The sequence below is a fragment of the Cebus imitator genome, unplaced genomic scaffold (assembly GCF_001604975.1).
Source record: "Cebus imitator isolate Cc_AM_T3 unplaced genomic scaffold, Cebus_imitator-1.0 Scaffold254, whole genome shotgun sequence".
In the NCBI taxonomy this organism is placed as follows: Eukaryota; Metazoa; Chordata; class Mammalia; order Primates; family Cebidae; genus Cebus; species Cebus imitator.
The window spans coordinates 2,885,625-2,898,196 of NW_016107569.1; the positions used below are offsets into that span (position 1 = coordinate 2,885,625).

At 56.2% G+C, this 12,572-nt stretch overlaps 2 protein-coding genes across 6 annotated transcripts in view; one reads left to right on the forward strand and one right to left on the reverse strand.

Annotated features, from left to right (window-relative positions):
- The window catches only part of SH3GLB2 (SH3 domain containing GRB2 like, endophilin B2), an 18,891-nt gene extending 8,516 nt beyond the window's left edge, over positions 1-10,375 (forward strand). The window contains exons 4-13 of one of the 5 annotated variants that reach the window (XM_017499135.2): positions 3,530-3,663; positions 3,927-4,019; positions 5,454-5,465; positions 6,137-6,199; positions 7,753-7,776; positions 8,230-8,319; positions 8,573-8,673; positions 8,976-8,990; positions 9,098-9,338; positions 9,653-10,375. In XM_017499135.2, coding sequence (XP_017354624.1) covers positions 3,530-3,663; positions 3,927-4,019; positions 5,454-5,465; positions 6,137-6,199; positions 7,753-7,776; positions 8,230-8,319; positions 8,573-8,673; positions 8,976-8,990; positions 9,098-9,338; positions 9,653-9,760 — 881 coding nt within the window. In that variant the 3' untranslated portion in view covers positions 9,761-10,375. The remainder of the gene's footprint in view (positions 1-3,529; positions 3,664-3,926; positions 4,020-5,453; positions 5,466-6,136; positions 6,200-7,752; positions 7,777-8,229; positions 8,320-8,572; positions 8,674-8,975; positions 8,991-9,097; positions 9,339-9,652) is intronic. The other 4 variants (XM_017499137.2, XM_017499136.2, XM_017499138.2 and 1 more) reach the window with 4 other exon arrangements.
- A 920-nt stretch (positions 10,376-11,295) lies between these two features.
- Positions 11,296-12,572, reverse strand: part of NUP188 (nucleoporin 188) — a 63,429-nt gene continuing 62,152 nt past the window's right edge. The window contains exons 42-44 of the mRNA XM_017499132.2: positions 12,273-12,346; positions 12,014-12,143; positions 11,296-11,882 (exon numbers count right to left, since the gene is read on the reverse strand). Coding sequence (XP_017354621.1) covers positions 11,706-11,882; positions 12,014-12,143; positions 12,273-12,346 — 381 coding nt within the window. The 3' untranslated portion in view covers positions 11,296-11,705. The remainder of the gene's footprint in view (positions 11,883-12,013; positions 12,144-12,272; positions 12,347-12,572) is intronic.

Sequence of the window (12,572 nt, forward strand, 5' to 3'; positions counted from 1 at the left end):
TTGCTTTGTTGCCAGGTGCCAGGCTGGAGTGCAGTGGCGCGATCTCGGCTCACTGCAACCTCCGCCTCTCGGGTTCAAGCAATTCTCCTACCTCAGCCTCCCAAGTAGCTGGGATTACAGGTGTGTGCCACCACACCCAGCTAATTTTTGTATTTTTTAGTAGAGATGGGGTTTCACCATGTTGGCCAGGATGGTCTCGATCTCTTGACCTCATGATCCACCTGCCTCAGACTCCCAAATTGCTGGGATTACAGGCATGAGCCACCGTGCCCAGCTTAATATATATATATATATTTTTTTAACAGAGTTTTACTCTGTCACCCAGGTTGGAGTGCAGAGAAACTGTCTCAGCTCACTGCAACCTCCACCTCACAGGTTCAAGCAATTCTGCCTCAGCCTCCTGAGTAGCTGGAATTACAGGCACCTGCCACCATGCCTGGCTAATTTTTTTTTTTTTTCCCAGTAGAGATGGGGTTTCTCCATGTTGGCCAGGCAGGTCCCAAACCCCTGGACCTCAAGTGGTCCAGCCTTCTCAGCCTCCCAAAATGCTGGGATTACAGGCACGAGCCACGGCACCAGTCTAGCATAATATTTTTGAGGTTTATTCTTGTAGTATATTTTGGGGCATCATTCCTTTTTATTGGCAACAGTATTCTTTTAAAAATAAAAGGATGGATGGCATCTTCCTTATCCTCTCACCACGTGATAGACACTTGGGTTCACTGTTTCTCTGTGAATGTTTGAATAGGACCCTGGGTGGGGACATGTTTTCACTTCAGTGAAATTCCACCGAGGAGCAGAGTTGCTGGGTCATATGATAAATTCAATTTAAGTTTTTAAGAAGTTGCCAAACTGTTTTCCAAAGTAACTGTATGATTGTTTATTCCTCTCAGCAGGGTGCTGTTTCATTTTCAGATATTTGTGGATTTTCTAGGTTTTCTTCTATTGTTGATTTTAACTTAATTCCACTGTGGTCAGAGAATGTATGAACATATTTTGTGTTTTTATTTTTATTTTATTATTTTTGAGATAGAGTCTCGCTCTGTCACCCAGGCTGGAGTGCAGTGGCGCCATCTCAGCTCACTGCAACCTCCACCTCCCAGGCTCAAGATCCCCCCACCTCAGCCTCCCGATTACAGGCGTGCACCACCACACCCAGCTAATTTTTTGTATTTTTAGTAGAAAAGATGGGGTCTCACTATGTTGGCCAGGCTGGTCTCAAACTCCTGACCTCAAGTGAGCTGCCTGCCTCGGCCTCCCAAAGAGCTGGGATTACAGGCATGAGCCACCACGCCCAGCCCCGTGTTTTGTGTATGTATTGTTTTAATCCTTTTGAATTTATTGAGACTTGTTTCATGATGTAGTATATGGTCTATCTGAGGAATGTCCTAAGTTCCCTTGAGAAGATGAGATGTTATATTGTTGCAGGGTGCAGTATTGTATAGATGTCAGCGAAGCCACATAGGTTGATGGTGTCATTCAAGGCTTGTAGATTCTTGCTGATTTTGTCTTGTCCTCTTCATTATCAAAGAGTAGAGTATTGAGGCCCGTCGTGGTGGCTTATGCCTGTAATCTCACCACTTTGGAAGGCTGAGGCGGGTGGATCACCTGAGGTCAGGAGTTTGAGACCAGCCTGGCCAACCTAATGAAACCTTGTCTGTATGAAAAATACAAAAAATTAGCTGGGCGTGGTGGTGCACACCTGTAATTCCAGCTACTCGGGAGGCTGAGGCTGGAGAATTGCTTGAGCCTGGGAGGCTGATGTTGCAGTGAGCCGAGATTATGCCACTGCACTGCGGCCTGGGAGACAGATCGAGACTCCATATTAAAAAAAAAAAGTATAGTTTTGAAGTTTCCAGCTATTACTGCTGAATTGTTTATTTCTCTCATTGTCAGTGTTTGCCTTAGATATTCTGGAACTGTCTTAGGTCTGTACATTTATATTTGTGTGTCTTCCTGATGAATTGATTATTTTCTCATTATAAAATGCTATGCGTTTTGTCTCTAGTACAATTTTGTCTTAAGGTCCATTTTGTCTGGCAGTGGCATGGTTACTGCATACGTGGTGTACTTTTTTCAGCCTATTCATGTCTTTAAAGTGTATCATTGGATTTTTCTTTTTTTTTAGACAGAGTTTTGCTCTGTCGCCAGGCTGGAGTGCCACGGTGCAATCTTACCTTGCTGCAACCTCCGCCTCATGGGTTCAAGCGATTCTCCTGCCTCAGCCTCCTGAGTAGCTGGGATTACAGGCATGCACCACCACACACAGCGATTTTTTGTATTTTTAGTAGAGGCAGGGTTTTACCATGTTGGTCAGGCTGGTTTGGAACTCCTGACCTCATGATCCACCCCCCTCGGCCTCCCAAAGTGCTGGGATTACAGGCGTGAGCCACCGCCTGGCCTTGCCTTCACTTTGGATTGTTTTGCTATATGTAGAATTCCTGGATGAAAAGTTTTTTCTTCACTTTGAATACATCATCTCACTGCCGTCTGGCCTCTATTGTTTCTGATGAGAAAACAATTCATCTTATTGTAGCTCTCTTGTACGTGCATCAAACTATGTTTTTTCTTTTTTTAAAAAAGGCTCTTTCTCTGTCACTCAGGCTCAAGTGCAGTGATGCAATTATGCAGTAGTAAGCTATGGCTTACTCCTGTAGCCTCAAACTCCTGGGTTCAAGTGATCCTCCCACCTGGGCCTCACAAAGTATTGGGATTACAGGCATGAGCCAGCATGCCCAGCGTCTTATTGGTTCTTCACATATTTTTTCTGCCTCATTTCCTCCTTCTCTTCTGGCACTGCTATTACTCATACATTGGTTCACTTGACGGTGCCCCATAGGGTCTGAGGCACTGTTCATTTTTGTTATTATTGTTTATAAAGACAAGGTTTTGCCGTGTTGCCCAGGCTGGGCTCAAGCAGTCTGCCCACGTTGGCTTTCCAAAGTGCTGGAATTACAGATGTGAGCCACTGCATCCAGCCCAGTAGTTTTCCATGATTAAATGCTTTTCAATATTTTTTTCCCTCGGTCAATTTCCAGAGTCCAGAAATAGATGTTTTTGACAATTGTGTCCAGTTTTATTTCAATTTGTTTTATTTTCAAGGAGACGAGGTCTCACTATGTTGCTCAGGCTGGTCTTGAACTCCTGAGCTCAAGTGATCCTCCCATCTTGGCCTCCAAGAGTGTTGGGATTACAGGCGTGAGCCACCGCGCCTGGCGTGGTGTCCAGTTTTATTGACAGTTTTTTTGGGAGGGGATTTGTCGAGCTCCTTTGACATTCTGGAAGTCTAATCTCCTTTCTTCATAATGACTGTGTTGTGTTTCATATGTTGGCTGTCCCACTGTTGGTTGGTCAGTCCCCAGTTGATGACTGTGTAGGTTGCTTCTACTTTTTCCCAGGGAAAGCCTTCTGCACTGAGCCCCCCAGCCCTGGCTCTTCAGCAAGCTCTTCCTGAGCCCTCTCCTACGGCCTGGGGTCAGAGCGGCCCGAGGCTGAGCCTCTTCCTCACCCTTCAACTCTGGTTTCTCAGGGAAGACACTGCTCAAGGTGGCAGAAGCTGAAAAGCAGCTGGGAGCTGCGGAAAGGGATTTTATCCACACGGCCTCCGTCAGCTTCCTCACACCCCTGCGCAACTTCCTGGAGGGGGACTGGAAGACCATCTCGGTGAGGGCCCTAGGACTCCTCTGCTTCCTGGTACCCATGGCAGTTTCTTCCGCAGAGCCTTTGCAGACAGGCTCTCTTCCCATGCTGGGCCTACAGAACTCCTAGGTCCTCCCCAGAAAGGGCCTCCCCAGAGTGACCTTCTATCTCTGGGCCTCAGTTTCCCTGTCTTGACTTGATAGTCCCTGGCGCCAATCTTGCCTTACATGGCTCAGGGTCTCCCAGGGCAGCCCAGGGTCTCACTGTCCCCATGCCCCGCCCCGCAGAAGGAGAGGCGGCTCCTCCAAAACCGGCGTCTGGACTTGGATGCCTGCAAAGCGAGGCTGAAGAAGGCCAAGGCCGCAGAAGCCAAAGCCACGGTAGGTGTCCCCACTGGCCTCCTGGCCCCCAGGCTCTGGCTGGAGCCAAGGGGCAGGGCATGAAGGGACCTGATGTTTGGCATGACCTCTCTCCCTCTCCCTGGCTAGAGATGCCTGGCTGGGGGCTGCTGGGCTGAGCCTCTCTGTCCCTGCCCTCAAGGGAGCCTTGGTGGCCCCCGAGCTCTGGGTCCTGGGAAGACACTTATGGTGTGGACGGACCAGCAGTGCCCCCAGCTGGGTGCAGGCACCCCACCGCTGCCCTGCCAGGCAGCTGGAGTCTCCTGCATGCCTTGCCCTGCCCTCCTAGATGCTTGGCTCTGTCCCTGGCTCTGCCCGGACATGGCACCTTCTTACTAACCCTACTACGTGCTGCTTGAACGTCAGGCCCAGGGTCTCTGTGCTCAGGCGCCCCCATGATGGTGTGGAGAACCTGGGAGCTGGACCGCCCGCTTGCTCAGGGCTGTGTCTGAGGGACCCTATCAGGCAGCCCCATGAGATTGGATAGGGCTGGGGCCATACAGTGCCCCCTTCACTCCCAGCTCACTGAGGCCTGTTCAGTCTGGCTGGGTCAATGGGACGCAGCCTGGGACAATGTGACCGTGGCGAGGCCAGGATTGGAGGAGCTGGGCCCAAGCTCCTGTACCCTCCCGGCACACCAGGTTGCTCGGCGGTTCAGGGCCTAAAGGCCACCTCACATTTGCGGAGGGAACTCCCAGGCCCAGGGCCTGCTAGGGAGATGGCTACTGTGGCTGCCGGCTCTTGGGCCGAGGGAGGCCAGGCCCAGCCTGGGCTCACAGCTGCCCTCAACAGTCCTGGGCCCAAACCTTCCTTGGGTTCCCCTCCCATGGTGTGGCCCGAGCCTGCACGGCCCCTGGTGAGAACCGTGCACAGAGTCTCAGGTCACTCAAGTATGTGGGCTCTAGATTGGAGGCAGGGGTACAGCTGGTGTAATCTTGGGGTTGGCTAAGTTGGCCTGTGCCTACTGGGATGACGTCTTCTAAGTCACCTGAATGGGACAGTCTTCCCCGTCATTCAGGGCCATACAACATCTCGGAGTAACTCAGCCAGAACACACTCTTTCTCCATCAGCCAGGCCAGGGGGCCTTTCCTGTCATTGCAGTGGTGTGACCTCTCCCTTGCCTGGTGGGCCTGGACAGCCTCACATCCTGGGGTTGGGCCAGGCCACCCTTTCCAGAGCTAGGACCTGGGCAGCCCCGGGAACAGCCTCCCAGAGGACTCCGGCCCTGCAGCTCTGTCCCCATAAGCACACACACATCAGGACTCTTCAGGAGGGCCGGCTGTGTGGCTCCCTCTGCCCGGCCGCCCAGTGTCCCCTCCCACTGGGGCCTGGGGTGCCTGGTCCTGCCTGTGCTGTGGACTCACTAACTCTTTGTTTTTGTTCCTTTCCGTCCTGCTTTGGGTAACTTGGCTCAGTGTGAGGGAGATGTGAGTATACCTGCCCCACGTGCTGTGCTGCTTCTGGTCTGCCCATCTTGCCCGTGGGCCCATGATGCCGTGGCCAGCCCACGTCCTTGGGGCATTTTGCAAGCAGCTGGTCTCCCTGCCAGAGCCTCCACTGTGCAGGGCCTCTGGTGGAGAGGTGCCAGGCGTTGGGGCCTGTGAGTCAGCTTTTTGCAAATGTTGAACGCCTGTCACTCTGTCTGCCCATGCATCCATCTGTCCACCCTCATTGTCGGGAGGGGGCCTGGCCCTCGATGCAGGCGCGAGACATGGTGTGCGGATTCTGGGATGGAAAAGGCCATGGGGAGGGTGGGCTGTGTTTGGGGGACTCTGGGGAGGAGGGGGCTGTGGCCATGGCAGGGGAGAGCCCTGCCTGTGGCTTGCTTAGGCAGCCTTGGCCATCTCCTCACCGCATCTGCTCTCCTGGCTCCAGTGCCTACAGCCACTTGGTCTTTGCCTGGACTCTGCAAGTCCCTAGGCCCCCTCACCTCCAGGTGGTTGTAACCGGGAGAATGGGGTTTGTGTTGTATCACCCTGTCCCTGGGGTCAGGCCTTCTGGCATCTCCTTGTCCAAGACTCTGGGGTAGCCTCCTGGCCTCGACCCTTGCCCTGGCCCAGGGTGACCCCCTCCCCCCATGAACTCTGTTCCCCGCCAGACGGTGCCTGACTTTCAGGAGACTAGACCTCGTAATTACATTCTCTCGGCCAGCGCCTCCGCGGTAAGCGCCCCCACCCCCACCCCACCCTCGGCCTCCTCTCTCCCCACGTCCCCCCACGCCACTGCCTCTGACTGCACAGGAGCTAGAAGCCAGTGGGTAAGGTGGGAACACTGCCATGTGCTCGGGCCAGTCCTGAGATGCTGGGAAGGGGCAGCAGCCCCCACCTCTGTCCACGTCCTGGCCCCGGTGCCCTGTGGCCATGGGGCTGGACTTGCTTCCCCCTGCACAACACCGGAGCTGGCTCCAGGGCCAGCCGCACCAAGTAGCGTGGAGAACTCAGGGCGGCAGCTGTCCCATCCCCAGGCCCCTCCACCTCCCACTGTGTTTGAATGCCAGGCCCTGGACAGGCCCTGAGGATAGAGGCGGCGGCCTGGTCTTGCCTTCTTGGTGTTCACAGACCCCTAAAGACAGGAGGCAGTGCCGGCCATGCCAGCCTGGATAGCGCCTGGGGGGCAGGAGTGCCTGAGGCTGTGCCAAGGCCCAGAGGTCCTGGAGCAGGCTATGTCTTGTCCTGAGGAGGCTCAGGCAGGGCCCCTGGGGTGGGGGTGGGGAGTCAGGGCAGGAGGTGGGGAGGATGGGATCGTGGAGGCTTCGCATGTCACAGTGTATTGGTTTTTAAGCTTTCTTGAGATGTCTGGTGTTTCCTGTATAGTTTGGGGATTAGGTGACACCTCTCCCTCTTGCTTGTCACCACTGCTGCACCTTGTCTCTGCCTCTGCCTCTCTCTCTCTCCTTCCTGCCCCGGGGTGAGACACTCACCTCTGTTGTGAGCATGCTGTCATGTGTCTTTTGTGAGTCATTCTGTGGCTGGGTGACTGTCCCTCAGGGCACCAACCCTAGTTGGGTCTCACAGCAACTTTCATACCCCTGGACAGGGACTTCCTAAGTGGCACGGGAGCCACACGGGCTGGCCACATGCACTGGTGTGGGTCCAAGTTTCTTATTTCATGCTGTGGTCTTGGGTCAGATCTCTGGAAGTGGCAGGAGCGCTGGGTCTCCTGGTCGTGGCCGGGCAGGATCTTCCTTCTTTAGGGTCTGGATGCCACTTCCCACTCCTCCCTGTGCCCCATGAAAAGAGAAACATCCTAGAAAGTGGAGACTGCCCTGTTTTTCTTTTGCCATCGAGTCCAAGTGTGACTCAGGCATGAGGCTGCCTTTCTCTGCCAGAGGACAGAAAGGTTCAGTGACTGGCCCAGGGTCACACGGTCCTGCCTCCCAGGCCAGCAGCCCGAGCCAGCAGTCAGGACGGGGTGGGGGCACTCAGTCTCTCTTGAGACCCCTCTCAGGGTCTGGGCTGACACCATAGAAGAAATACAAGCAGGACTCTACTGGCTGCACCCCTCCTGCATGACGCATGTTACAGGGACTGGGACTGCCAGCCCCCATCTCCCATGCCGGGCCTCGGCCCAGTCTCAGCTCCTGTTTGGGAGGGTGGGGCAGAAGGGTGGTTGGGGCAGAAGTTGAGTCTGGGAGCTGGGGCAAAGCAAAGGCTCTGGGGTCCAGCTGTCCTCCTCTCCCCTCCCCGCTGGCCGGTCCTGTTGCGGTCTCCACAGCTCTGGAACGATGAGGTGGACAAGGTAAGTCGGGGCCTGGGGTGGCTGGGCTAGGGGAAGAAGGGGTGGCGGGGTACAGGCACACCTGCTGCTGTGGGGTCTGGTCTGTTTCTCTGCCCCACACCCATTGGGTTGGGGGTGGGGGCTACTGCTTTCCCTCCCCGTGCCTCAGTTTCCCCTCTGTGGGGAAACGTTTGCTCCACAGTACCCCGTGGCACACAGTAGGCCCTCAGGATGCACATGCTGGGTGGGTTTCTCCCATGGGTGATGGAGGGTCTGTCACCACAGCTGCCTGTGCCTGAGTAGGGCTCTAGCCTCTCTGAGATTGGGGCTCCAGGTATGAAGTCAGGGATAGACCCAGAAGGCTCTCTGCATTCCCAGGGGAAGGGGACAGGTGACTCCCAGGTAGCCTCCAGGGGAAGACTGAGGGAAGCTGGTGGGCAGTGCGGGTGCTCAGGGCTGCCCTGCCCTGCCTAGGCTGAGCAGGAGCTCCGTGTGGCCCAGACAGAGTTTGACCGGCAAGCAGAAGTGACCCGTCTCTTGCTGGAGGGAATCAGCAGCACTCATGTGAGTCTCTCCCCTCCCCCGCCAACCTTCACTAAAGCCTGCCCCTCAGCAGGTGTGCCTGAACCAAAAGGACAGCAGGAGTGCCCCAGAGCAGCCCTCACAGAGCAAGTCCCACCGGGGAGGGTGTGGGCACAGGGGCAGGGCACCCTGGAATGCTGGAGCAAGGTCTGATAGAGGACACAGGTGGGGATGGAATTTTTTGTGCCAAGAGGGGCAGGAGGTTAGAAGTCAGCCTCTGGCCTCTTCCCCACAGGTGAACCACCTGCGCTGCCTCCACGAGTTTGTCAAGTCTCAGACAACCTACTATGCACAGTGCTACCGCCACATGCTGGACTTGCAGAAGCAGCTGGGCAGGTGCGGCTGGGGCAGCACTGCTGAGCCCATTGGGGTCCTATGGCTCCCAGACCCCGTCTGTGGGCAGCATGAGCTCCCATGGGAAGTCCTGTGACACAAAGCCGGGTTGGAGGACTCTGCCGGAACCCACTCTGGGCCTGGGCACCTCATGTGTCTGAGGGTGGAGTGGCTGGCCTTGGTGACCACTGAGTCCCCTTGGGGACCTGAGGGTTTCTAGGGAATGCCTGGGTGGGGAGGATGGCAGGGCTCGGGGGAGGCCATCTCACCCTTCCCTTGCTTTGCTTCTCCCTTTGTGCTGCCAGCTCCCAGGGCACCATGTGAGTAGCCAGGGCTGAAGTGGGGCGCCTGGGGCTAGGGAGGGGCGTTTGCCTCTGGGGTCCCTTCTAGGACTCCGACCTGCTAAGATATACCTCCTTCTCTCCAGATTTCCAGGCACCTTCGTGGGCACCACAGAGCCTGCCTCGCCACCCCTGAGCAGCACCTCACCCACCACTGCTGCAGCCACTATGCCTGTGGTGCCCTCAGTGGCCAGCCTGGCCCCTCCAGGGGAGGCCTCGCTCTGCCTGGAAGAGGTGGCCCCCCCTGCCAGTGGGACCCGCAAAGCTCGGGTGCTCTATGACTACGAGGCAGCCGACAGCAGTGAGCTGGCCCTGCTGGCTGATGAGGTGGGCCTGGTGCCACAAGATGGGGCAGGAATGGGCTGGGTGAGGAGCAGCCTGGGAGCTGGGATCAGGCACACGGGGCCTGGAGGGGCCCTGGTGGGAAAGCAGGGAGCAGCGGGTTAAAGAGGGCGTCACCAGCCCTGAGGAAGCAATCCCTGCTCTTCTGGGTCTCCGTGGAGAGGTGAGATGAGTGCCACCACTGAAGGTGTAGCACATGCCACTGGCCATGGGGAAGTGGTAGCTCTGTCCCCACTTAGTCCTGGGGCCAGGTCCACCCTTGGTCAGGCTGTGACTGTCCTCTACTGCCATCTCTGCAGCTCATCACTGTCTACAGCCTGCCTGGCATGGACCCTGACTGGCTCATTGGCGAGAGAGGCAACAAGAAGGGCAAGGTCCCTGTCACCTACTTGGAACTGCTCAGCTAGGCAGGTTCCCTCCCAGGCCCCCCTGCCTGCATTCTGGCCTGGGCAGGAGAGGATGGCGCGGCCCTGCCACTTACCTTGTTCTTTGGTGGCACAGCTGCTCAGGGTGGGGAGAATTCACCCCATTCTGTCCCTGCCCCTGGTCACCTAGCTGTGAGGGTGCCTGAGGCTGAATGGCTTCCGCCCCTCCCCTAGTCTTGCTTCTGACCTGTGGCTCTGGAGCCCCCGCCCCTGCCTGCATCCCCCAGTGCCTCACCCTCCCGGCTGCACTCAGCACCTAGGCCAGGGTGGGGCCGCCGCAGGAAGCCCCGGGTGCACTCAGCGAGAGCCCTGCCTTGCACTTGCCAAAAGCTGCAGCAGGGGAATGCGGCAAGGCACACAGGGCTCTGGCAGCCCCTGGGGACTGGGCACTGCCCCTGGGAGGGGAGAGCCTGGCCAGGGCTGGGGTTGGGCCCGGAGCAGCATCTTCCGGTGCTATCCTCCCCTCCCACCCCTCACAGCTCAAGCCAAGTCTGGCGGCCGCAGCCTCCACCTCTCTACACTCACTTTTTATCTGGTGTTTTTACTTCTGCCTGTGTTTGCTTTCTAGTCAATAAAGCCTCCTCGTGTGCGAGTTAACCTGGGCTCCTGTCAGGGCCTGGCCTAGACGGTGGGAAGGGTAGCCTTGCCCTCTGCCCCACTCCTCCTGGGTGGGGTGACCCACAGAGCTAGCAGGGGCTCTGTGGCTGCCCCAGCTCTGAGTTGGGAAGTGCAGCCCCCCCCTATTTTCCATGAGGCTGAGGGCAGTGCTATTCCTGGACATGAAGCTGCCTGAGGAACATTTTATTCCAAAGAAAAAGTTTCCTGCCTTTGATTGTGGAGTGGACTGTAGAATGTGCCTGACAGTTCAAGCTCAAGAAGTGGGTGGTCGTCAGTGCTGTCTGCAGGTCAGGCATTTTGCCCAGCAAAATGTCCTGGTGCCATGGGTTCTCAGGCCATCCTCACTGTCCACATTTCATAGATGAGGGAAGGAGATCACCAGCAAGACAATCACCTCAAGGGACCACAGCAGGCAAGGGGCCGAGCAGGAACTGAAGCTCAGGCCAGCCTGATTCTAGAAATCCTAAGTGGTGGCTGTGTTTTAGATGACCCCTAGCAGGATCTAAGATTCTGACCGGTCCTGAGAAGGCCAACAGCTAGCAGGCCCCACTGTTGGGGCTCCTGAAGAGGGGATGGGGGGATGACAGGGGTATAGGGCTATAAATAGGAAGGCACAGAGCTTCAAGAAAGGCTACACCCAGGAATGAGCTCAGCCCACTGGACAAACAAAAGCAGGACCCGAGACAGGACCAGGGCAGGCCAAGGAAGGGAACAGCTGACACCACCTCCCAGCAACCTTCAGCCCAAGGACAGGAATGAGGGATGCTGAGTTGACCATCAGTCAATACCCTGCCTCCCCTGAGCCACAGCCCCACTCCCAGTTGCCTGGCCAGGGGAGTTTTCTAGGTTCTGAGAGCCAGGTTGTCATCCATGGGCTTTGAGGTTAAATATCACAGCTGTCTATAAACAGGATTTTAATATTTGTATAAATAGACCACAGTATTACCAAAAAACTGTAAGGACAGAGCGTGGAAAACAGATTTTGAAATCCGTGCATAGAGCCCTCTCCTGGGCTGCTGCCTGTCCCGTCCGGCTGTGCTGCAGGGAATGCTGGAAGGGCAGGAATGCTCCTCTAGGGGGCGTCTGCAGCGTGAGGGCCTGAGCACAGAAGACTCGGCTCCCCACGCCTGCTGTTGACCTCTTGATCTATTATAAAAATAACGTCAGCGGGCAGGTAGTTCGAGTCGTGACTACTGGGGAAGGGGGTGACGAGGTGCCCACCATCGTATAGGACCTGGCAGCTGGCAGCACCCCCACTGCTCAGGGTGCAGGGTGGGCTGGAGAGCGTAGGTGGGCACACAGCACTACCCTATCTTTGCACGTGCCGGACAAACGCCTGTACCAGCTGGATCAGAGGCTCCTGACTCTCAGGGCTGGCTTTGGAGAGAGAGGTGGACTTTCCCTGCGGTGAGGGGAGGACCCCAGTGGCAGGGGAGCTGGGGGCTCCCCGGCGGAAGTAGCGTGAGAGGCTGGAGAGCAGCGTGCTCTACAAGAAAAAAAATCAGCTGATGAGGCTCAGCACATCTAGGCACTGTTCCCAAGCCTTGGGGAATGCCAGACAGGATCCCACAGGGCTCTCTTAGCCCCCTCCAACCAGCCCTCCGTATCCATCCGTACCAACTCAGAGCTGAGCTCCTGCTTCATCCGCTGTTTGTCCCGGGGGTGCACAGCTGGGTCCCTAAGGTACCGCATCGCCTGGGAGATGAGCAGGTAGAAGCAGTTTTCCATGGTAAACATCAGGAGAGACCTAGGAGGAGAGGCAGGTTTTTGGCACTGCTGCAGAGGGCCAGGCTGGCAGGGGCAAGCCATTTAGCCAAGAGAGTAGTGAGCCCATGACCGCCCCAGCCCCTTATCAAATCCTAGAAAAAAGGCTTACTTTAACGTCCTGGTCCCTTCTGCCTGTGTGCTGAGCCCCACTGCCTGGGTGAGAGGCTCCTTTTTCTTGTCCAGCTGAAGAGAAGCAAGGGTAAAAAACTAAGACAACAGTAACAGCCCCACTTACTGACAGCTTCCTACTACCATGTCCTGTACTACGCAAATCCCATCAGTTAGCTCATTTCATCCTCACAGTAATTCTCAGGGTGCTGTCATATTTAGTTTATGGAGAGGAGCAGGCTCAGGAGGCTAGGTACCATGCCCAAGGTTGGCTGGGAAGTGGGAGCTGGGGGAGAGGACA